Source organism: Phoenix dactylifera, chromosome 18 (genome assembly GCF_051530095.1).
Source record: "Phoenix dactylifera cultivar Ajwa chromosome 18, Ajwa_hap1_PhDact_Kaust_v1.1, whole genome shotgun sequence".
Classification (NCBI taxonomy): Eukaryota; Viridiplantae; Streptophyta; class Magnoliopsida; order Arecales; family Arecaceae; genus Phoenix; species Phoenix dactylifera.
Window position 1 is genome coordinate 18821991 of NC_143207.1, and position 25724 is coordinate 18847714.

Sequence of the window (25724 nt, forward strand, 5' to 3'; positions counted from 1 at the left end):
ACAATATCAACATATTTAACAAAAGAAAAAATATTTCTCTAATTCAACACAAATTTAGAATTACTTCCCCAATCTCTATAACTCTGACTTGCCATATATTTATATATTTTTCAAAATCATTAATCATTTAGAACGCATTTCAACAAACAAATGGAATGGAAAAAAAATAAAAACAAAAAGAGAAGGGAAAGGTGGGAGAAGGGTGCCCGGATCTTCCTTCTCCTCCCGAGTTTCTTTCTCCTCTTTCAAATCTCCCTTTTTTTTAGAATCTTTGCATGTAAGAGTTCATGAAATCTATGAAATGATATGTATATAATTTCTTATGTTAGACAAAGCTAAAAAATTGTGTCGGTACTAAGGAATGCCATATTTTGAAAATTATATATTAATTTATTTAGAGGTGTGTATTGATTTTTTAAATAATTAATCTATTTTGTATGTATTATCCAGCCATTAGTATATACTAGCTAAAAATATGCTTTTAAAACTGTATATCGATTTATCTTTAAAATGTGTACTGAATTATTACTAGATGTATATTAAATACATTTGTAGTATGTATCAGGAACTCTTGAATTAAGCATAAGATAATGATTATAACTCTTTTTTTTTTTCTTTTCGGATAAGCGTAAGAGAAAGTACCATAAAATAGGGAGTCCATTGCATATTTGTTTTATCTGTATGAATTTTGTTCGCTCTTGAATTCCTTGTACCGTGGAGGAGCTGTGGCTCCCATCATTGGCAGCGGGGTTCAGAATTTCAGATGAACACTTCGGAATTTTTAATGAGTTTTCAGATTTTTTTCTTGCGAATGCAAATGTCAAGCGTAGAAGTGTAAACAATGGACCGGTTGGTAAGTTTATCAACTGATTCATCCTATCCCATCTCAGCCACTCGTTTTCTGACTGATTCCCATCGGACGGATGTGAAAAAGACCCTGCCCCAAGCCGCTAGGCCCTTGTGGTCCACGTGTCCCGCGCCCAGTCCTAAGCTATTAATGGGCTTATATCCGGCCCCCCTTAATAACCCTCTTTCAGAGTAGAAGCTCCCGTCCCTGCCGATCCCTTTTTCTCCTCCAAACCCTAACGCCGATGTCTTCTTGAGGCCCCCTTTTTGCCTCGCTGCGCGTCGGGATCGCCTCCCCGTCTCAGAATCGGTGGACGATTCGATCTCCAGATGCCGCAGATCTGCCTCTCTCGGCCGCACGGCGACTCTCAGATCGGCTCCTCCCCCTCGGCTTCGGTGAGTTTCCTCTCGATTCTTGGTGTTTTGAATGCAATTGCTGGTTTGATTTCGTATCTGCGAGAAAAAGGTGTATATGTGTTTGGTTTATTAATCTAGCGGAAAAGTCCGCCATAAAAGGTAACCTATATAGGGATATCGAAGAAAAAGAATCTGTTTCCACAAAAACCCTAGATCGCCATCGATTATCGTGATAAGTTTTCTTGTTTAACCTGTCAAATATTGTTTTGGATCTATTAGGGCGACGGTTTCAGGTCTCTTTCGTCATTTGACGTTGATATTATCGTTAATTTCATCTTATTGGCGTAGAATTTGCATGATTGGAATGTTGCTTTTAAAGATTAGTAAAAATTGTTTATTTATTTATTTACTCGCCACCGTTATCTGCAGCTAATGTTTGATTATTCCTCATTTACATTTGCCCTTTAAAGGTGCTATGTAACGATTTGCAGCCGGATTGGTAAATGTCTTGCCTCTAGCTCCTAGGGAAGGCCAATTTTGCATAATGAGACGTGTATTGAAATCCCTTATATTCCAACTATTCTCTTATTTTGTAACCTACCTCACTAGCGATAAGTGATGCTCATGCTTTGTTCTTCATCACCTGTGTCCAAGTTCTTGCTGCTTTCACTCCTCTTTTTAACTATGGCTGTTATCCTAAACTCTGTCCTTGCCGGGGACCTATATGTCATATATTGTTCGATACCCCCCAACGTCCTGTGTATTGATATGCCTTAGCTTCTGTCAGCTGAAGCTCAAAAACCTGATAATTGCCCCCTCTATCGACTTAACACCATTCACCTTTCATTCATTCCATAAAGAACATTGTTATAGACACGTGCTGTGATTATTACAGGGTTATGCTTAATTTTATCCTCATATAACTTTGCTGCATGATATGCAATTATGCAAATATGGTCTTATCTCTCTTTATCCTTATGTATATGCATTTAGTTATTTTTGTGCCTCTATATACTGATTTTTGTGGATCTTTCTCATTTTTTCACCTTGCGGTGATCCTTGTATGGTGACATTTAAAGCATTTTTCTCCATTTTATCCGTATTATGGTTATTTCAAAATGCCGTGCATCCTTATTCTGATAAGTGTGCTTTGGTCTATAGATTACCTCTCCGTTTTGTTACTTTATTTGTTACTCTTTGGCCGTTGAGCATAATTTGTTGTCAAAATCACTGTGGATAGCATATTTCACCTTATTTCCTATTGCTTATTGTTCAGTTTCTATGAGCTTCTAAATACTCTGGTCTCTACTATTCTATGATTTTTTGAAATAATATGTTTCTGATAGTTGATTCTCCTTGGATTCTTTCTCCCTCTTACTTTTGAAATAATATCGGGTATACGAGTTAGATGTTGCCCTTATTTTTCTTCTTTCTTTGTAATGTATTTTTGAAATATGCTACTTTTCTCCTATTAGATCTGACAATGTGTGGATTTCCTTTGGTGCAGTCTCTACTATTTCTGTTCTGCTTCATGCTTGGGAACCTATTATGTGCACTCAAATTCTTAAGTTACAGTCATGAAATGTTGTTGTTTCTTTTGTTATTTATTTTTAGATTATAATCTTCCTCCCCTTTGTCTTGCAACTAAGCCTTGCTGTCCATATATGTTGCATTTTTTAAAGGGTTTTCTGAGGTTACCCACACCTCGCACATAGAGGCAAGGCCCTTGATAAGCATCTTTAGGTTTATTATAGATTTATATGAAAGGGGCTATATACATTTCATGAAGAGGCTCATGCAAGGTAGACAGCTTATTCCTTGGGGCCTTGGGGCTGTTATTTGGAGGCACACACATAAAACCTGGACCATTTCGACAGCCAATAAGAGGGAGCTTGAGTCTTTCATCACTGCTGTATTGCTGTATGTGGACTTAAACACAAAAGTTTGGTATGGGAGCATTAAAAATTTTAATTGGCAAACCCCACCATATGAACCATGTAATTCATACAAATCTGGAGCATGAAATGTAAGAAATTTGCTATTCAAGATTTGGATATTATACCTGAGACTACACACTGTATGCTTCTACTTTTGCATTACATGTATAAATTTTATAGTTCCGATTTTTCTATATCTTTGTAATCCATGTAGCGTTGTGTTTGTAATCCATGTAGCGTTATGTTTGTAATCCATGTAGCGTTAATATCTTATGCTCCCGGGACTTATGTTTCTTGTATTTGTGAGGCCAACAATGAGTTGGTGGACATAGGAGCTTGTGCTGTTCTGTGGACATGCATGTCTGACATTTATATTAGTTGGACAGTGAGGCTAGGACGCTAAGATTATTTTATGCTTTTGACTATGTTTTTATCTGCATATTCATATACCCTATTGCTGTTGTATCTGGACTCCTGTATTTACTGTGGGAATTGTTGCCTTTGATGCCTACATACATGTTGATATGTAATTCTTCGTTGTGGCAATGAACCATTTTCAGTTTGGAAATTTTTATTTCGTACAATTCATGACAAAGTAATAAGGAAATAAAGGGTTCATGAGCTATTCTAGTTTTTCTTAACATTCAAGTTTGAACTAAAGTTAAAGTTATATCATGTGTTAAAAACCCTCATACAAATTATTTTGTCCTAGTGTTGTGGTAACCTGAATTCCAGCGTCAGTCTTTTGTTTAACATCTTAAGCTGATGTCCTAGATGACTCTTTTGCCATTCAGGTGATGTTCGAGGAACTTTTGCCAGACATGGTTTCCGTTACTTGTTGCAGTAGCGATGCCAAGCTTGATACTGCAGAATCATACTTGTATGAAGGCAGTCATCTCTTTGCATCGAGGAAAAGGCTGAAATCATCAGGAACTGAATTGTCTTGCATGGAAGGGCAAGCCTCTTTAGGTGTTTTTGATGATTATTTGTCACATGGACACAGTGGAGGGTTCTCATCTTATCGGTATGGCTGCTGCTTGCTGCTCTGGCCATTCAGTTTCTTAAAATTATCATCTTACCCTTTTTTTTTGTATGTACTCTTACACTTAGGTGTTCAGATAAGCAAAACGGCTCCTTCTGTGTCTGTCATCCACTTGGAGAAATTGACTCATATGTTGCAATGGAGGGAAGTTCTAGGTCTACAAACAATAGCTGTCAGAATTCCCAACAATATGGCTCAGGTGTTTTAGTGGGCCAGGACAAAAGTTATGGTGGATATGCCCAAAACTTCTCTGTGAGCGGATGGATGTACATCAATGAACATGGGCAAATGTGTGGGCCATATATTCAAGAACAGCTATATGAGGGCTTATCTACAGGGTTTTTGCCAGAAGACCTTCCAGTTTATCCTGTTGTAAATGGAAGTCTCATCAATCCGCTGCCCTTGAAATATTTAAAGCAATTTCATAGCAATGCATGTGGTGCTTTAAATTTTTTAACTGCAGTATCGAGTGAAACTAGCAACCTTGCAAGCTGCCGGTCATGGTCTCGTGGACATGCGAAAAAACAGGTAGAATCCGATCCAGTTTCTACATATAAAGCTCATGGTTCTGAAGTGCAAAATACAAATGATGGAATAGTGAATCGTGCATCATCAGTGCTTCCAGCGGTATTTACTTCTTTTCCTTCTGAAACCAGAAGCAGCAATCTTTACTTTATTTACATTTCCAACATCGATTAGTAACTTTGCTTCATTTATTTACTTTATTTATATTTCCAACATCATTTAGTAATGATTCTTTTTCCTTCATACTTCTTATTTTTTGGACTGTCCACTGCATAATTGTTGTCTGATTGATGGGTTCTTTCTGGTTCAGTCACTTTCAAGTGAAGAGTCATGCTGGATGTTTGAGGATGAGGAAGGTCGAAAGCATGGCCCACATTCACTTGCAGAACTTTACTATTGGCATCACAGCAGTTATCTTCATGATTCATTGGTGGTAAGAAAATCATGCAGAATTGATAGATCATGGTCACCTGGTTGGTCAATCTCTTATTTTTTCTATAAACACCGTGTTTTGCTGTTCTCCGGCTTGGAATATCTACACATTGCGATGCTGTTTAGGCTTAAAATAATTTTTTTAGGCAGGATTACTTATTTTGATCAACTTGTGTTAAGGATAGGCAAGCTAATAAATATTTAATACAATAAAGGTTAGATCATCTCAATATCTGTGCATTCACTTTGAGCTGAGATTAGTCATTCTCCAACAATGCTAGTTACTTGAAAAGTTTAAAATAATTTGTGATATGAATTAAGAACTTCCAATGATGGGCCATGGTCATGGTTATCTCTCACCAAAATAAATCTGTCCTTTTGTCCTCTGGCAACCCCTAGGGAAAGTGAGGACCCGGCGTCTTGCTAGTTAAGGTGAGGGAAAGCTGTTGCTTGATTGAATGGAGTAGTTCTCTCTTTTATCCAAAGTTATCTACTCCATCAAACAGAACTTGTACATCACATGGTGTTCTTCCTTGCAAAGTACCTCTCTCTGTTTTCTTTTATTTGCAGGTGCTGGCTCTAAGTGTTCAGCTTGGTTACTACATTTTCAGGCTGGGTTCAAGCTTGATAGATGGGGGATAGGACCTCCTTGGCTAGGCTTAGGATTGGTGCTTGTAGTCTTCATTTTTCCGTGCATGTATGCTCTATCTGAGCCTGGTCCTAAAGCATTTTTATCCTAGCAATATGTGAAGCATACAACAATATTTGACCACCTTTTCGTGATGTTGATTCATCATGCGTCAGCAAAACTTCTTTTGAGCAAATTCATCTTGGATCTACTTTTTACTAATAAAAGTAAGGTTTGCTGTACCAGTTGGTACCGTACCAGTACCGAACGGGTACGTGGGGCTTATCGAATGTTGGTATGCTAGACCAATCCCCATACCGGATGTATCGACACAGTAATAGGATGGTACTGGTATGGGTCTGGTACTAAAACAGCAAACTTTGGATAAAAGTGTGGCTGCATTGCAAATTTCTTCTCTCTAAACTGAAATTCCCTTGGGATTCTCTCTTTATTTTCATCTGAGGGTGTCCAATTTTGGGAGGAAAATGGTTGTGGTTTTCGTTGGATTAGAAACATGTTGAATACTTGATATATTTTTAACCTAATTTAAGATTTCTGAGTTTCTTATGCCAACATTTCTGTTTTAAGTAAAATGTTAAACTCATTCTCACAAACCTGGTGGTTGTGCAGATTTCTTCTTTGTTATGAAAGACTTGTGAACTATAACTTATGAACTATAACCCTAAACCTTTGAATATTAATAACATACTGCATACAATTTTTCAGACGATCTACATTATTCTAAAGAGCATTCAGTCGAAAATCATAACAATTGCAAACAATTTCAATACTCAAAATGTGCACATGCGATATGCTCCTCTAATGTGTGCTGTTATGCTGGCAGATGTCTAAGGCATGCTTATATGCAAAGTTGTTCTTATGCTTGTTGTTGGATTTGCATTCTTTGCTTCTGATGGCTTCATTTGCATAAACTGGGCTCCTGATTCTATGTTGTAATGCTTGGCTTGAATCAGACTGATTTAGAGGTAAAAAGTTCACTCAGAAGGTTAGTCGAAGCAGGAAAATTTTAAAACGTGCCATTGTAAAATATTTTGATTCATTGGAGTTTAGAACAGTAGTTTGATGGCAATGCACTTTTGTGCATCCTTTGCGAAGCTTGATGATCTGATGTTTCATGTGATAAAACCCTTAGGGCCTGTTTGGATATTTCCATAGGATTGGGCTGAAAATCTTGTAGGAATCGGGCTTGTTGGCCCTTCTAGCTTCCATTTTATAAAAGCCTATCCAACCCCATCCCAAATCCTTTTGGGCTGCAGGGAGAAAAATGGACCTATGGAGGTCTTTTTTTTTTATTCTTTCTATAGGATTTGGGCTGGGTAGAGTTTCGTTGATACATGGCCATGCTTAAATGGACGGCCTAATTCACAGATCCTACAGGATTTTCAGCCCAATCTTGAAGAAATAGCCAAACAGGCCCTTACATATGCGAGGTATACCATTTTAACACTGCTAATTTAGATAGTTGGTATGGTTTATGAGCATAAAATTATAATTGTCTCCAAAAAAAGCTTTGGCACGGGTTACTATTGGCTGCTGTTTTCAAGCAACCTGATAATGTGTTTGCGATGGTGATATTTTTGTCCATTAGCTGTTGTTATATGCGGCTTGTTTTTTTCTTTCTTCCTTTCCTGATAAGATCCATCCTCTCCATGGATTGCAGCTGTTAGCATCATTTAAGTATTTGAGGACATAATCCTGAACATACTTTTTGCATTAGAAGAACTATGCTTCTGTAATTTTATACTAAATAGAGTGGCCTTCTGCAATGGGAATGTGTGCAATTTGCAGAGAGAATTTTTTAAGTTTTTTTATTCGTTCTTGGTAATTTGCCCACAAAAAAGCAAACATTTCAATACTTAATTATCTCAAAAATGTTCTTTAAATTGGGATGTCAAAAGATATATTATGTGCACACTCCAAAGTAATCAGGAGAAAATTACCGGTTGCGTTGACAATATTTTGCTGGTTCCCCATGTTTATGTCGTCTACTTGTTTTGAGCTGTCAATACATATATCACAACCTTTATGATGTTTCTGGTTTAAGCAAGTCCTTGCTTGAGTATTGCTCTGCCTAGCAATTGACTTTTCATGGTTGTCATGTGCCATTATCTTAGCTTAATTATTTTCCATTTTCCTTTTTTCTTTCTTTTTTTGTTAGATACACCATGTTGGTAACAAGTTTGGGCCGTTCACTCTTGCATCTTTAATTGACGAATGGAGCAGAGTAAGCATGCAGACTGTGTCGGATGCTGATTTAAGAGAAGAGGGCGCCAACAATGATGATGCCAGTTCTTTTAACAGCTTCATATCTAACATTTTAGAAGACGTCTCTAATCAGTTGCATGCTGGCATAATGAAAGCTGCCCGTCGGATGTTGCTAGATGAAATAATTAGCGGTGTCATACCGGAATTTATTTCTTTGAGGAAAGCTCAGAGAAGTTGTAGGCCAGAACAGAATGCTAAGATGTGTTATTCATCTGACAAAAGGGTAATGCTACCATTGAGAAGGAAGAACACTGTCATACCATGATCTTTATATCATGAAAAGGCTTTAACTCTTTTGGTTTCTGTTTTCTACAGACTCACACTGTGATTCAGAGGAAGTCCGGCACAGTTGGAAACAAGGTTGCTGTTTCCTCTAACATGTCAAAGGAGATAAATTCATTTCAGGCATCTCATGCAGAGTCATCTACAAGTGCTTGTATCTCTTGTAGCTCTGTTAACTCTCTAGAGTTACTGTTAGCAGTCCGCAAAATCTTTTATTATGATTGTATGAAAGTTTTGTGGAATGCTGTCTTCTACGATCCTGTTGCAGATTACTGCAGTGCATGGCTTAAAAGAAAGCGCTGGTCTGCAATTTCACCTTCACCGGTTACTGTTTCTTATGATGAGCAAGATATGCCAAGCCTCAGTGAGATGCAAGCAAAGGTTATTAAAATAGTTGACACCGTGTGCCTTTTTTAGAACACATCTTTGTAGATAAGCTATTTTGCTCCTAATAATGGTTTCTCTCTTTGCCTCTTATACATTTTTCTTTGTTGTACATGGTTTCCCAGGTCGTCTCTGAACCACAGACTTCTGGTTATGACATGGATTTCCCCCCTGGTTTTGGACCTGCAATGGAAAATAGGGATACATCCGCTCCCTCTGGGCTTGGACCTGTGATGGGAAGTGCAGATACTTGTGCTCCTCCTGGGTTTGGACCGGCAACAGGAAGTGCAGATATTTCTGCACATTCTCCATCAATTTCAGATGTTAGTTCCATTGCCAAAGAAGTCGAGACAAAGCAAAACAGTATATATCATGTCAATTTATTGTCTGGTGCTCTAACAAAGACTCAGCGAAGTGTAGAGAATGCTTTATACATATCAGCAAAGGCATCTTTATTTGAATATTTTGAAGAGGTTATAAAAGAGGAAATGACAAATTTGTTTTATTTGGCCTTAGAAGATAATTTGAATCAGGTAACTTTGCTCATGATGCCCCATTATGCAATATTTTATAATTTTGCTTATTTTCATTAATATAGCTTTGTTCTTATGATAGAGGAATTAACCTGCATCTAGTGCTTCACCCTAGCTCCATCCAAGATGACATGGCCTCCAGTGTCACACACCTATGCTGCCTATAGGTCTTGCCTCCATGGCACTTCAATGGAGTGACATGCAATAAGGGTGTGCTGATACTGGAAATTGACACCATCTTGGGTGAGAGTTGGTGTGAAACTTCGGTTGCAGGTACCTGATCCTCATGGTTAAGCTTCTAGCATAATTGGCAATATCTTTTGATTGCAGCAACAGGTTGATGTGAGAGAATCTGATTGCCAGACAGATTTGCCCAAATCAGATGGCATGGATAATGATATAACGTTGGAGTCTCCTGGTAACTTTGGATTATAGTATTTTCTTTAGTTTTTTGAGTACAGCCTAGAAGTAAAGATATCATTTCTAAGCAGATGCTTTCTTCATTCTTCTAAACAGAACCACCAAGTGTGCCCTCTACAAGTTATGTAAGTGCCTTTGAAAAACTGGACCTGCCTATGACAACTGGCCCTGATGATGTAAATGTTGACGAACCACCGCCCCCTGGACTGGAGGAGTGGCCTACATCTCTGGATGTAGTTCAAGAAACCAAGTTCCGACCTTCAAAATTAGAGGGGCATATTCCTGTTATTCAGAAATATATTACTTTGGCACTTTGCCGACAGAAGTTACATGACGAGGTTCTTAATGGGTGGAAATCCTCTCATATGACTGGCATTCTTCACAAATGTGTTGATTCTTGGGGTGCTATAAGGAATTCTGAATTAAATGCCACAGGTGTCAACAGTGACAAAACAAACCTGAATCGCTTATTTGGGGTACACTTCTCTTGTACTCTTCTCTCCATGTGTGTATGCATTATGTTTTTCTCATTGTCTTTCATTTCCGCCCCTTATCATATTATTTGCATGACTTCCATGTGGTTGATTTCGCTGATTAGCTGATCCTGTTTCTGTTATATGATTCCAATAGTTCTTTCTTTCTTTCTTTTTTGTCCTGCACCGAATCATGCTTGAGTTCATCCATTTCAGGATGGAGCATATCATGTCGAACAAGAAAATGATGGTGATTCCTCTGCAGCTTTAGAGAAACTTAGAGAAAGATCGAGGCACTCAAACAATTCAGAGTTGGCTGGTACTTCTTCACTTATTGGAAAGTACACTTACTTTCGGAAGAAAAAATTAGGCAGGAACAAGGCTGGGTCTTCATCCATGTGCATTGCCTCGGAGAATGCTGGATCGGTAGAGCTACCTAGGGACACCATAGGAGATCAGCGGATGCCTGGATCAATGACTGAGTTAGTAGATTCCAGGACTGTGGATGTGATTTCTCAAGAGTTAGATGAATGGAAGACTGAAACTCTGCCCTCACCGGATGTTTGCACTTTAACGAGGAAAAGAACTCGGAAATTAGGGAAAATAACTCGGAAGATTCGAAAAAAGACTTTGCCTAGTTTTGGTAATCCTGAAGCAACAACTTCTCCAAGGGATGCAAATACTTGTAGTAAAGAGTCACATGATGCAGTTAAAGTGGTTTTCTCAGGTGTTTTTAAGTCCAACTTGGAGAAAGTTTCAAGTTTGGAACAGGATTCAAATAAATATGAGAAGGTTGTGTGTGGGAATAATTGTGATTTGAGTGTCCAGAAAGGTTCAGAAGTATTCTGCTCCAATGACATTCCAAAATGTAAGTATAGATCCTGTTTTATTGTGTTCTTACTGTTCTAAGTCATTTCACTTGTCTAAATTCTATATTTCCTGTTTTTCTTGGTTTAATTGGTTGCATTTTGACAGCTAGAAGACTGTCTCGTCTGAAAAGGAGAGTTGAGATGGATCAAGCATCAGATATCCCATCTAAAGTTTCAAAACTAACAACAATGAGTTCAGTGAAAAAAGGAAGGCGCAAGCACTTGACAAGCCGAAGGGTGAAACCCTCGCTTCCATGCCCCAAGTCAGATGGCTGTGCTCGGACTTCCATTGATGGATGGGAGTGGCATAAATGGTCACGGAATGCACCTCCATCTGACAGGGCTCGTGTGAGAGGAATTCGTGTTCAAACGAATTATTTTGCTTCTATGTCTAATGCATCTCAAAGTTCAAATGTTAAAGGCCCTTCTGCAAGAACAAATAGGGTCAAGCTACGAAACCTTCTGGCTGCTGCAGAGGGCGCTGACTTATTAAAAGTCACTCAGTTGACGGTAATTGAAATATGAGTTTTTGTTCAGGTAATTTTCGTTCTCTTCACATATTTTTTTGCTTATCATTCTATTTCTTTCTTAGGCAAGGAAAAAACGATTGCGCTTTCAAAGGAGCAAGATACATGATTGGGGTCTTGTGGCCCTTGAGCCTGTCGAGGCTGAAGACTTTGTAATTGAATATGTAGGCGAAGTTATCCGTCGCCGGGTCAGCCTTTTTCCTCTGCATTTCTGTATGTTGACTTTCTTAATTTTGAACACCAGCTTAATATTATGACACCTGCAGGTATCAGATATACGTGAACGTCAATACGAAAAGATGGGAATCGGTAGTAGTTACCTCTTTAGATTGGACGATGATTATGTGGTAAGTGGAGGAACTGCAATACCTTTCTGAATCTTCACAGGGGTATTTTGTATGGATATATTTTCCCCCAATTTTTCACTAGCATGGGAAACATGTAGAATAATTCTTGCATAGTTTTCATGGTTTGCATTACCACATCTATTTTTTAAAAGAAATAATTTTAGTAATTTCATTAAAATACAGCTTGACAGACTATGAATTTGTGTGGCATTGTTGGGTTTCCACTTGCCATATTTCTAATCTTACATTTTTATTTACTTTCTCTTGAAAACCATTAAAACTGCTTGAAGTACAGTAAACTATGTTATTGTTAGATCATGTTTATGATGATGTGAAACTTCCTAATATGTAAGTACTTTTTAGACTTGTTTAAATGTGTCTTTATTTTTCCACTTTGCCGTTAATGTTGTCCTCACTTCAATCAACAATATGTCATACACTATTTTACTTTGTAGCTACAGAGATTCTGTTTATCTTTGAAAAGCATAAAGATATAAGGGCTTAGAAATGATCCTTGACAGAAGAATGTTGTTAATGGTATGCTTCAGTTTAGGTAAAACGTTGGGGTATGGTTTTCTGTTGTTGATGATCCCTGCTGGAGACTGAAAACTTAAGTTTTACTTGGAATAATCACTTGTGTCTACATGTGCATATACTGGAATTATTCATTTTCGCTTCCCTGAAGAAAATACTGTGTTGTTATTTGTTAACGATACAAGCAACTTAAATGGAAGAGTTCCACATTAGTTGGTGATATTGAATTGTGTCCTGTCAGCGTTTCATACTTTTATTCAGCTCTGTCCTTGCCTGCATGACCTGTTTCTTTATAAACTCTTTTAATATTGTGATGTGAATATGTGAATAACAACTCTACATCAATCTGTAAACTAATTGTCATTTATGAAAGATCCAACTTAGTACAAGTGACATACTAAATATTTTTTGCATCCCATTGTCTTTCATCTGCTAGTATTGCACTTATAGTTTACTTTATCTTATTGTCTGCAGGTTGATGCTACTAAACGTGGTGGAATAGCAAGATTTATAAATCACTCATGTGAGGTAACCACATAAGAGTGTCAGATGTTATTTGGTTGATAACTTCTGTCTATTCTTGTTAATATTTGCTAACTCACCTCCCCCCTCCTTTCCTCCTTTTATGTTCTTCCTCCCAGCCAAACTGCTATACAAAGGTGATCACTGTTGATGGTCAGAAGAAAATCTTCATTTATGCAAAGAAACATATATCTGCTGGTGAAGAGCTCACTTACAACTACAAGTTTCCATTGGAAGAACAAAAGATTCCGTGCAACTGTGGTTCTCGAAGGTATGCTTGGGGAAGGTTTGATTATTAAACTATTATACGCTTCTAATTCAGTCAATTGGGATGCATTTTGTCGAATTTATTGTGTACAATTCCTAACTCCATGCCTATGCTCTGTGGCGAAGCCTCATTGAGGCTCTGATATTTCTGATGGTCTCTGTGATATTTGAGCTCACGCTGCCTAGTTGAATGTCAATGTGAATGCAACCAAAGCTTTCTAGGAAAAGAACATATATGAATACATTATTAGGGAGAATGAATCTAGTAATATGTTGAATTGAAGCATCTATGAATCTGTAAATCTTTTTCCATTTTAATTGAATAAATAAAACATGAGGGTGTGTCTTGGCGCAACAGTAAGTTGCTCCATTGTGACCTAGAGATCATGAAAAAATATGGAAACAATCTCTCCACATGCTAGGGTAAGGCTACATAAATCTGACCCTCTACAAATCCTGCAATGGTGGGATTAAGCCCTTGTGTATTGTGGTAATAGCTGGCTAGAATCAACAACTTTACTTAACTAGCTCATTGCTTTTCCATTCTTTCTGCATTCTCTAGTAGATTTATGCTATTTGTCAAGTTAGCACAGCTATTTGCAATGCACAACATGACAAAAAGATTAAAAGATTATGCACGAGTTAAATAGATTTGTTGCAAAAATTGCTTTTTGATATAAACACATGCAATTTAAATTGATGATTATAATTATTTTCATATAATAATGTGTCTTTTTAGATATTGTTATATCACTTGTTATTCTTTTGGGATGAATTATAATAATCATTTAAGTATACAAAAATTTAAGAAATGTATCATTTTGCACTTCTTTGTTTCTTGAGAAGGTCAAGTTCCAACCAAATCCTTGCAAGTAAATGCATTTGGATGGGAGCTTGATAAAGTGTGAGACAGCTGAGGGCATCATAAGATGAAATATTAGTGTAAATGTTATATTGGTACTTTATACATTAGAAATGCTATATTCAGTAGACTGGAGGCAATCAGGCATTTATCATAATAAAGCAACATAAATAATATAAATAGATAAATCAGATTTTAAAACATCTTATTTTATTGTATTATGAAGTAAAGTTGTTGATGTGCATTGAAAATTCAAAACAGCTTGGCTTGAATTGCAAAATAGAGATACGATTTACAATTGGAAGGAAATACAGGCAGTTGCATTTTTAAAATTATGCAATGCAAACTTTTCCCAATATCTTGTTATTCTTCTGATATTAAAAGCATCGGCCAACTGCTGTTGCGAGTCTTGGAGTTCAGGGGAGAAAGGAAATGATATGATGTAGAGGGATGGAGAGAGATGTGGGCATTTTGTTCTTGATAGTTGAAAAGAGAGGGGGAATTTGTAACTGCCTAAGTTAACTTTCCTTTTTTTTTTATCAATTTGGAGGTGAGTGGAAGATGTTAATGAGAGGGAGATTAAGAGGCGGAGTAAAATAAGGTGGCATGGTTTTTATTGTTAGTGTGGGGTTGGGGGGGGGGGGGGGGAAGGGTTCCCTGAAGGGTTAAATTTTCTAAAACTTTCATGCTAGATTGGAGCTAGAGATGATGAGGGCATAATTATTGGAAGGGGTGGTTGTATAAACCTTTTGATCCTCATGATGTTTAAGAAAATCAGATCTAAGTTGTAGAAATCTTATATATATAATGGACGCACCAAGGCCTGTTGGACTTGGTAACTGCTTTTCCTGTTTATTATTAAATCTTTATGGATTTTGCGAATCTCAACAATAGAACGTTATGAAATGATAACACATTGTGCTCTGTCCCCTCTCCGCCACCCCCACCTACTGACCCATCCACTTTCAAAGAAAAAAATCACCACTGTCAATCATGACCATCATACAAGCATTGCATTTACCAAACACTTGTTTTTTTAAAATTGGAAACAAAATATGGTCGGGGGAGAGAGTTAATGGTATATCATCATTTTGAGTCATGGGATGAAAGGATTGCTCTCTTCTCCTTTTTGCAAACCTGGAATTTCTTTACTAATTATTGATTCAAGAGTTGCGAATGCCTAGAAAATATGAAAATATTCTCAGCACATGATGAGAAAAAGGAGCAAATAGTACCTAGAATTAGAATTTTTTTGTGGGTGCACTCTTTATGATGAAGCTATGATGATCTGTCCTTAAAGTAAATATTTGCTTAACTTTAATATGCACTCTTTATGAAATTGTAACAAATAGGTGAAGAATTTTTTTCTATTGTAATATTTGTAATAGACAGACACATGTTTTGTTGTTCATGAGAAATCTTTGATGACTCAGTAGTAAGTTGCAACTTATATTTTGCATGCTAATTGTATTACCTTCTTTTGGCGATGAGCTAACCTATTGTTATTTTCTGTAGGTGCCGTGGATCGTTGAATTAGTAACAGTATTTTCTTATCGCTCATGGTGTGTTTGACTTGTTGCCTTACTATTTTCTATTTTCTGATAGTTTTGATTCTTAATCTTGTGTTGAATTACCAATTCTGTTAAATCAGTGGTGGTGCATCTTGTTTGTTCTCTAATAATTTTTCATTTTTGGTAACCTAAAATTTTTATAGGTCATTTATTTGTTGCTCTTGGACGGGCCAGTGATCGGCTTGTAATCGATGAGGTATGAGGTTATATACCCAGTACTTTCTCCTGGATTTTTTCCTCTTGGTTGGTGATGCAATTACGCCACCCTCTTTCTCCTATTGATAAGCTCTGGGCAACTAATGGGCTTAGGCTACAATTAAGAAGTAAATTTTAAATGGATGTGCTAAGGCTTGTTGAGTTTAGTTCACAGTTTACATTCATGATTCAAGTTTTGAAGTCTGACAATTATTTGATGATAGTATGATACATTAATTTGCATTGTAGACTTGTATGGTACATGTTTTTAGTTGGCATTCTGCTTCTTATTCTAGCATCTTTTGAGTGTTCTATATCTTTGATGAAGCAAAATTTAGTAAAAAAAAAAAAGATAATGGAGAAGCAATTGTGCCTCAGTTATGATAGTGATGGTATAGTAAGAATGTAATGAAGCTTGTATTCTTCTAGTTATATGTCATGACAGTCACCAATCAATCAATTACAACTTTGTGATATATTGTCAATCTGGATCATTTGAAGTTCTCATGGGAGAAGTGAACTATGATATATTGCTTTCCTGATATTCAATGTTGTAAATTGACAAGCTAGACATACACAGGCTGGTTGTGTTTCTTTTGTGAAAATAGGCTTCCGGTTTCATGGTCGGTTGCTTTAGATGCATGCGGACCAATCTGACATGTGGCTTAGTAATTGAAGAGCATTAGGTTGCAGTGATGACAACTTTTAGTGTATCCTTAGAATGTTTATTCACATTTATAAATGCTACAGTGATTTTATTTTGGACATTACTAGCAGTTAATGGGTTTTATGGAACAATTTCTATCGTTGTGTTACTGTAAAACATGTTTTAGTTTTGCATTTTTTTTGATGGTGATTTCTGAACTTAAGTTGGGTTATTTTTGTAGGATAAGTCATTAGGTTTATTAGACAAGGTCTCGAGGTGGAAGTCAGGCATTCAGTTCTTATATACTTAGGAACATGAGTTGTTACGTTAATTTTAAGCCAAAACCTGTAATAAAGTAAGAAGATTATTTCACTAACTCTGTTGAATAAAACATTATTGTCAAGTCTTTGGGCCAGTGTATGTTTGCATTTTTTCTAAAAGACTCATTTGATTCTCATCTTGACATGCATCTCAGGGTTAGTTATGTCGCTCTCCAAAAATGCTTTTGAGGTTGATTAAGAAGGCTTTATAACATGGGGTATATAGTTTTAAGAGGTTCAGGTGAAGTGCACACATTGTACTTCAAGTCAGAATGACATATAAGTTGGCTTCAATTATTTTCACAACCGAATATGTGGGAAGAAATGGATCTCCTTTCATATTTGTGGTTGACATATATTAGGTTCTGTCATTGTTCATTTATACTGAAAGTATGCGCACATTTGGCCTGTGAAATTTGTTACCTGTGCCAAATTCGACACTAAGTCCACACATAACACCAATAATCTTTATCTTGCTTATTTTCCATGTCTAAACCTTTTAGGAAAACCAGGGAGGCTTTCACCTTGCACCTTGCCTTGAATAGACTAATGTACCTCTCAAATCATCACTTTTTTGGGACTCTCTTTTGTTCCTAAATAGGATATTTTACATGGAATGGAATCAGTTGGTTCGAATCAGCTATCGTAGGTGCATGGAGTCTATTAGTCTGAGCTGACAAAATTTTTGAGCTATAGGATTGTGTTCCGAATGGTTTGGGTGACTGTTTATATGATATTTCATGAATTTTAATATTGCAACCTAACAGAATTATTTGTTGGGATTGTTCCATTAGGCTTTTTGGATACCGGTGCCTCTGAGATGGTCACAGATCCCTGTATCAGGGTTTGTAAACAGTAGTTAAATTGCACATTCATGTGCACATAAACCCCAAAACTAATTTTAGCATTTACACTCAAAATTATTGTAGCTAATAAAATTTAAATAAATGACCTGGTATTAAGAAATAGTAGAACATGGGTGGATATAATGCCAGTTGGTTGGTTATTTTTCTAGTTTTATTTTCTTAGTCATGTAATATGAGATGTACCAAAATATTGTTATAATATCATGAACAACAATTTTAATGCCGTGGAAATGATAGGCTTGAATGGATGTATTAATGGGTGAGACAGTAGATGAGGTCATGATATACTACAATATTACAACAGATGGCTTTGACTATGTTGCTCGCCTATTTTCTATCATTGAAAACTTTTATAGTGTAAAATAATTGGCTTTCTCTTATATAATATATGTTTTAAGTCTTTGCTTCATGGGTTTCTGGCTTGCTTGCCAAGTTTTATTGGAAGAGGAGATATGATGCACAGAAGAAATTGAAAAGAAGATACAGAAACACACATATGCATGGATTTCGGAAGCACTTTTCAACCCACACAGTATATTTTGAAAGTTTATGGGTATATCTTGTAAACAAATTAAGCTTTGGGATGTTGCAAGTGTTGTGTTTAGATCATCTGAGATTTGGGCATTGGTAGGTTTCTTAGGACTTGGGATTTTTGGGGTGCATTTTGGGTATAAGAAACTGAAACTTTGCAAAAAGTATTTGGTCATAAATAAGCCTGGACTTGAATGTGTATTTTGGGCTTATATCAGCTGAAACTATTTATATTTTTGGCATGAATAAGCTGGAACTTTGGAAGTCTATGTTGGGCATAAAGGACTCGTTTCGTTTGCGGGAAGAATTATCCCTACTGAAATATTTTTTCAGGAAAGCTGATGCTTGGAAAAGTGGTTATTCTATGTTTGGCTGACTATGGAAAAATGGCACATTCCAGAGTGGCTTATGTTTGGTTGAGCATTTACTTTGATGGGAAAGTTGTGCAAAATGCTTGTTATGCCCTTAATAAAGAGATAAAGGGAAAGGCCTTACCCCATTTTATTTAAAAGCTTAAGGGCACTTTTTTTTTAAAAAAAATATCCCAATTTTCAATAGGTGGGAATTGAACTTTCCCATGTCCCATATCAGTTTTTCTTTCCCATGAACTATGGGGATTTTATTTTCATGAGAAAACTACTTTCCGATCTCTTTTCTTTGGAAATTCCAACCAAACACGAGGCATTTTTCTATTTTTCTGTCAACCCACTTTCTCCCCTCTTCCCACAAACCAAACAAATCCAAAGTGAAAGTTCACATGGAAAGAACATTGTCGCTTTTGTATAGCTGTTAGGCTTATTATTTGTATTAGTCAAAATTAGCAATTCATCATTCATATCCTAAAATCCAAGTTCACATGGAAAAAACATTGTTGCTTTTGTATAGCTGTCACGATTTTATTTGACTTAGTCAAAATTAGCAATTCATCACTCATATCCTAAAATCCAAGGAAAAACCCATCAATCACCTATACTTTCGTCCTACTGTACATACGTTTAATCATAGTTAGCATCTGCCTTGTTTGATGAGATGCCCTTACAAATCCTAGTATTCCAATATTCTTCAAATGGTGGACTTTTTCGAAGGGAATTAACAATTGTCATTTGCTCTATCTCAATTAGTTAATAAATAGTTTGATAAGAGTTATGCTTCCAAGTGCTATTAGAGGAGTGTGAACGAAAAGAAAGACATTCAGAGAGGCTTAGATAAAGGGAGAATTTATGCAGCAAATAAAAGTTATACCTTTAAGGCAGTCTCAGAGGGAAGCTATGAAGCACGGAGCATGAACATGGATACAAGATGCAGATACAACAAAATACAATTTTAAGTCCAAATGACAAATATTAGAAAAATTTGGAAATGATATGGCTAGGATACAATGGCATGGACACACACACACATATGGAATAGACTGTGCTCCTCTCAAGAGGAGAAGGTATTTACTTCTCTCAGGCCCCAAATCAATAATTGGGTACTGAAATTGAAGATCAACGCCGTTGATCATGATCTATATTATTAAAAATGTGTAGAAACGAAACTTATGTGTTTTGATGATCTTTAAATTATGCAACAAATAGAAGAAAAGGATAGTTTCCATTATGCTAGTGTGCTAAAATACATAATAAAGCTTTTAAATTAAGAATCAACCTTTTTTGTGTCTACCTGATCCATAGGTTAGAAACCACCAAACAGTAATTATTGATTTTGAGGCATTTTTTATGGTATGGATCATGATCAATGGTATGATCTTTGATTTTAGTTCTTATTGATTTTAGATCTGAGAGAAGCAGATATGCCCTCCTCTTAAGAGGAGAGCGTCCAACCCCCTGCAAACCACCACCATCACCACAAAAACAAAACAAAACAAAACAAAAAACACATCATCGTCAACCACTCTCCCCACCCAAAAAAAGAAAAAAGAAAAAAAAAACACAGAACAATCTTACACGAGGTTTGAATTGCAATATTATGTCCCAATGTGGTAGTTTGAAACTCTCAGTTCCATGTAAAATGGCTGCAATAAGGGAAAGATTCACTGCTTTTTTTAAATCAAAAGTAGTTCGTGTAAATTAAAAAGCTTTATAGGACTTTTTTGATTGATTTTAAATATTCATCAGTCTTTATATTCGTTCCATTTGACCTAGGTTGCTGGTTGCAGTCGAAGCTACTTAGAAAGATTTCTGGACGCTCTTTAATGCTTTGCAATGCATTGTGGACTTGCTGTTCTTCAGAGTTCAAAAAGCTGTGCGCTCCAAGGTCTCCACAGTTTCATCCATGTTGTAATTGTTAATATGGCATGTAACATGGAGAGCTGCAGTGAATATCTTCATCTGTGCTTTATGCATTTCTCTTGTATGTATCCAATCATCTTGCCCTTCTCTTTTGCGATATATTTGCAGTTGTACCATCTAAAGCTGTTTCCAGGTTCTCATTATTTCTATCATTGCTATGACTTTGATTATTTGACCACGATATTTTTCCTGGCACAATTTTCTTGTAATGGTGGCAATAAGCAGTGCTCTAGATGTATAAACATAGGAATAATTGGATAATATTAAACCTCTGTGATTCGACTCTGCAGTCTATCTTGTTTGATGCTGTTAAGCTACCTCATTGTAGATGTTTCTTTTCTCTGAAGTATATTCCCATCATTGAGCACTCGTCATCTGTAAAAGGGAAATAATATGATGATATTACAAAGTTGAGATTCTAAAAGTTATAGGAGATGCATATTGAGACAGAAAAGGAAGTCTAAAGAAAATCAGCGACTTTGTGTCATCCTTTATTTGTGCATGTGCAAATGCACATTTAGACAAAAAGATTTAAGGATTTAATAAAATCCAGATGACCATGGTGGACCAGATCTTGGAAAGATTGGTCAAAGGCTAGTATGAAAAGTAAGCAATTGGACGTGATTCTTTTTATTTTTATGTTTGCATTAGAGTACCTTTCCTTGAATGAATATTTAGGTCAAAAACTAATGACAGTATCATCAAAAAATTAAAGAACTCTCTTCTCCTCTCTCTCTCTCTCTCTCTCTCTCTCTCTCTCTCCCCAGTCTATCTCTGAATATGTTTGCATTACTGTTGTGTGCATTCATTAGCTTCTTTTCCCTCCATAGCCATGAACATCGATGAGCAATTGATTTACCCTGCTTTCTTCTTTCATTACCAGCATTAGTTTGCTCATTAGCCTTGTGTCATTGCTGCCCATTTGGAATATGATATAGAATGTGGTTTTTTTGATTTTAGGTTAAAAGACCTGATTGGCCGAAGTTTTTGTTGTTTCAGGTTATCGCCCCATTGGGAGTGTCGATGGACATTTACACAACTATGTTCTACTGTTATTATCTATTGCTGCAGTTGAGTTCTCTGCTGCCAAGGTTAATAATCGTCTTGTCTTTTAGAAATACGCTGGGTTTTGAAATTTAATAACTCTGTACAGGCTTGTGCCGAATTCATTCATTCAATATAATGGGAAGCCACCAAGTCTTTGGTGCATTTTGACTACGAAATTTTAAGCCATCGCAATGAAAGGAATCTTGTGAATGATTATATTTGGGTAATTTAGAATATGTAGTCCACTGCTATGCAATGGAGAAGTTTGTTGAGTTATACAAGTACAATGGGTGTATCTGCAGAACGGTGAAATTGCTGTCGATACGTTTGAGGATTTCTAAATAGATTGAAGCCGTCTTTTCATTATTATGAAGCTCGCTAGGATCTAGTAATAAACCTTTGTTTTATGTGTAGTTGAATGTTAGATTTATCTTCTTTTTATAATTTCTTTACTATTGAGGTCATGTAATATCCATCCGCTTGCATTATCACTACTAACATGACTACTTTTTGTAGCAAGACTTATGGGGAGATGATGGGCTTTTGGGTTAATAGTCCTAAATTGCCCCCCTTAATTTTAGAATTATGGAAATAAAGTACTGTTCAAATGGTTCCCTACCAGCGGGCATCGCGGTGGTGAGATATGATCTTTCAGCTAGATCTTTTCTTGATTTATTTGGTTTTGGTTTTAGAGGTGGTGGTTAATCATGGTTGAGCCTTGTTGGTTGGTCAATCCTTATTGCCATTTTCGGTTCTTGGTGTACGTAAAGAAGTGCTTATTTGGGATTCTGTAGCTAAGGTGGTTGCATTCCTGCGGTAGGTCCGTGGCTGTATTCCATCCTCTGTTGTATGGGTATTGGTGCATGAGTTTGTCTGCCTAAATCTTTTAGTGATACGTAGGAATGGTAATAAACACGCAAGATTTTGATAGATATCGAGCAGTGATGGATGAGCTTCTCTAAAGCATGCTTTTTAGGTTATATGATTGCAAGGATTATGTATATTCCAAGGCCCTTGACGCTACAATATCAGCTGCCACATCTCTACCCTAAATTCCATCGTTTTTTTTAAATTTAAGTTAGTAATTTCAATTGTTAGATGACTACATTATCTAAATATTTAAGATTGGATGTCAACTATTTTTCAGTATATTGCCTGCTGATTGCATGTAACTTTCTTCTTGATTTTCTATGCTTCCTAGTCATATTTATGGAGATTCCTCTGCATGCAGGTATGGTAACGTGGGAATTTTTTGCCGGAGCTTCAAATTTGTGTGGTATGTCTTTCATTCCTAACTTGCCGCTTTTCACCCTAATGAAATACAGCACTTTTAACAAGGAACAGGAAAGCAGCAGCCATCCACCTTACTAGTGACCGCATTGCATAATAAAATCAAATATGTTGTGAATTGAATCAGAAGCAAGCTAATAAAATGATGCGGGATTGTTATTTGTGGTATGGACTGAATGGGAAAGGCGAGGTGCTGGCAGCAAGAAAAATATTATTCTATTGCCCTACCCTCCGTTGCCCAGCGGATGGGGCAAACCTACTTGTATATTTTACCAACAGCGGCCGCTATGGTTATTCTCCGGGCTGCTACTTGACCAGCCCCCGTCTCTGCATCTTTCTAGTACCCAAGATTTTCTGCAGCCACCTCATAAAGGTTTTTAAGGAAGAGGTGGCTCTAAAGGTGTGTATCTTTTTGGTGGACCTACAAACCCCGGAAGTTATTATTAGCGTCCTTCTGGATTAGCAGGAAAATTAACAATATAAAACATGACAAACAATATATCTGCACATAAATTGTTTAATAAAATGCGGAAGATTTCTTGGTTCAAACTCTTTTTAGTCCTATTTCAACTCTTTGTAAATAGTAATATGCAGGACAGACATATTGGGCAAGGTGCACCAAAAATTACATGCATGCATTGCATCCACAGTTCAGGTATCTTATTATGTTAGTACGGAATGCTGATGTTACTGGCCATTTTGCTCAGTCAACCATTTGCTGACGTACATGCTATTCATCTTTAGTTGATATCCAGATGGTGCCTCTCACCCCCATCCCATCAATGCGTATTAACCTTGGATCTCCGAGCCACGGAGCGGAGTAACTTTTGCCTGTAGTAGTGCTTTGTCTGCATGGTTGCTTGGGTAAAATGGCATTGAAGGTCTGATCGGCCATGCGCATGATAGCATGAATGTAGAGCATGCTATAAACATGCACCGATTTTATAATGTGGGGCAAACCATTAGGCCCAATGGGGTTTTCATATCGTGCTCGTTTTCTTTGGGTTTCCTGTGCGTAGGTCCAGGATTCTTTGACAAGCATTGGCCGGCCTTAGCTCAGCTGGAAGAGTGATGGATTGCTGAGGGGTAGTGCCCAATATCAGAAATCCTTGGTCGCCGGTTCGAATCCGGCAGGTCGGGGCATGTGTTTCATGCACTTGCTTTTGCTTGTCATTGGAGCAATATTCTCCATGAATAACTAAATCATGTTTTGCAGGAATCTTTCTCTTCCATATCAAGAAGAGGACATGGTGCCCTTTTTACTGATGCTGGCATTTGTTTTTCGGGCAAGATTATATTTTTAATGTTTATGGCACTGACATATTCCTGCAGATATTAGGACTTTCATATTAGTCATTGGTTAGCTTCGACGAAATTATATATTTCTCAACTCTAATTCAAGAGAACAATAGGCCTTGCAGAAAATTCTCAAGAAACAACATCAGTGCCTCACGTAATCAATCCCTAGGGGTGACGTCAATTCAATAGGCAAAACCTTTTTGCGGGCTCGTGCTGTTTTGAAAGAGGGATTTGCTGTTGTTTGAGCAATGATTTTCATTGGATTTTATTTTGATCCCGCTATTCCTGCATTTGTCTTATGTCCCTATTAGTAACTTGTGGGATCTAAGAGGTGCCTGTCGTTAATTTCTTATCTTCGTTGATATTATTTTGTTCTTCACCCGCTTGTACTTGCATGGATTTTATAATGCATGCAGAGAAGGTTGTTTGGTCTTCTTTGATCAAATGTAGGTTTAGGATTGTTATGCAATTTGCTCCACGGTTCAACTCCGGGCGGCCTGGCCCAATCCATTTCATTTGATTTAATTGCTTTCCATTCATTAATTGAGTGGATCTGACTGGGCTTTGCCTAGTCTTTCACTCCAAGCAAAAGGAAGTGGGGTATGCTCTGTTATACGAAATTTCATTCAAAGTAACAATTTTTGTCATTTTCTCTTGTAGCAGGTTTACAAGGAAAAAACGTGCGTGACTTTAGGCTCGGTTAGGTTACATTTAAAACAAAATGAATTCTCTAGTACTAGTATGTGTATTGAGATGAAACATATTATCAGGTCATATATCTTCACGTCTCTATATTATAAGGCCTTTTCACTTTCATAATTCTTTTGGTATTACATCTCCCATTTGATTAGAGACAGGCCATGTTAAGCAGTTTCGAATTCTGGATAAATACAATCTTGAATGATTATTGATTTTTAGCCCAATAATACCTCATTGATTCTTAATGGTTTTGATTTTTAGTTATTTGCTACTATGTGGTTTATTTTGGCATGACTACTTGGAGAGTAGGCGGTTGTTAGGTTCTTCAGTTTGGTACGACGGTTAAAAGACTGACATACTTGGGATATGTTCAGTTGTTTGAACTGAAAATTAAAGTGTTCTCTCCATAATCGTGTTTCCAACCCCAAAATGCTTCTTCTGGCAATGCAAACATTGATGCTCTTGTCTAGAGTTGCGTCGAAAAACATCTGGGAGCTGGAATTTATGACAGTTGGAGGATCGCCAGTGATGAATTTCTACAACTAGCAAAAGTTGGTCTCACCTTCGCCAAGCTGTTAGCTGCGGGCCTTGGCACGCAATTTCTGTGTAGAGCATGAATAACTGGTATTTACGTCGGCCTCCAGTGTAGGCTTACAAGTCGACGAGCGTTTTGACTAAATGTGTTTGCTTTGACCGGAAGAACATGACTTTAATTTTATTGATTTATATAATTTGGTATTAAAATATGTATATCGTAGAAAAGTTTTCGGCAAAATGGTATGAATGAAGAATTCATAACATGTTGCATGAAGCTGAACTCAAATTCACCATTCGCTCATGACTTGGCGAATTATGTAAGTAGTCTGGAAGGCAAACTGCTTCCATTCAGCTTAAGC

General features: G+C 36.9%; 1 protein-coding gene across 8 annotated transcripts; it reads left to right on the forward strand.

The window, feature by feature from the left end:
- The first annotated feature begins 1024 nt into the window (after nucleotides 1-1024).
- SDG25 (SET domain protein 25) lies at nucleotides 1025-23379 on the forward strand. Of its 8 annotated transcripts, none has more exons than XM_039131377.3 (20): nucleotides 1030-1242; nucleotides 3935-4164; nucleotides 4251-4809; nucleotides 5018-5140; nucleotides 7947-8276; nucleotides 8369-8716; nucleotides 8845-9252; nucleotides 9583-9670; nucleotides 9769-10148; nucleotides 10362-11013; nucleotides 11121-11524; nucleotides 11607-11729; nucleotides 11808-11888; nucleotides 12897-12950; nucleotides 13064-13215; nucleotides 15589-15635; nucleotides 15788-15840; nucleotides 20347-20554; nucleotides 21493-21584; nucleotides 22772-23379. In XM_039131377.3, the coding sequence occupies exons 1-16, from the start codon at nucleotides 1177-1179 to the stop codon at nucleotides 15608-15610; spliced, it is 4020 nt and encodes a 1339-aa protein (XP_038987305.3). In that variant the 5' UTR covers nucleotides 1030-1176; the 3' UTR covers nucleotides 15611-15635; nucleotides 15788-15840; nucleotides 20347-20554; nucleotides 21493-21584; nucleotides 22772-23379. The 8 variants fall into 8 exon arrangements, with proteins under 8 accessions (XP_088570421.2, XP_038987305.3, XP_038987306.3 ...); XM_039131378.3 differs by having other exon boundaries at nucleotides 20347-20458; nucleotides 22772-22991; XM_088714295.2 differs by lacking the exon at nucleotides 22772-23379 and having other exon boundaries at nucleotides 1025-1242; nucleotides 4259-4809; nucleotides 20347-20458; nucleotides 21493-21716.
- The last annotated feature ends 2345 nt before the right edge of the window (nucleotides 23380-25724 follow it).

Coding starts and splice junctions, on each gene's coding strand:
- SDG25 (XM_088714293.2), top strand. CDS start 1,177: ATGCCGCAGATCTGCCTCTCTCGGCCGCACGGCGACTCTCAGATCGGC. Junction 11,730..11,807: donor GCGAAGTTATCCGTCGCCGG/GTCAGCCTTTTT, acceptor TGACACCTGCAG/GTATCAGATATACGTGAACG. Junction 11,889..12,896: donor GATTGGACGATGATTATGTG/GTAAGTGGAGGA, acceptor TATTGTCTGCAG/GTTGATGCTACTAAACGTGG.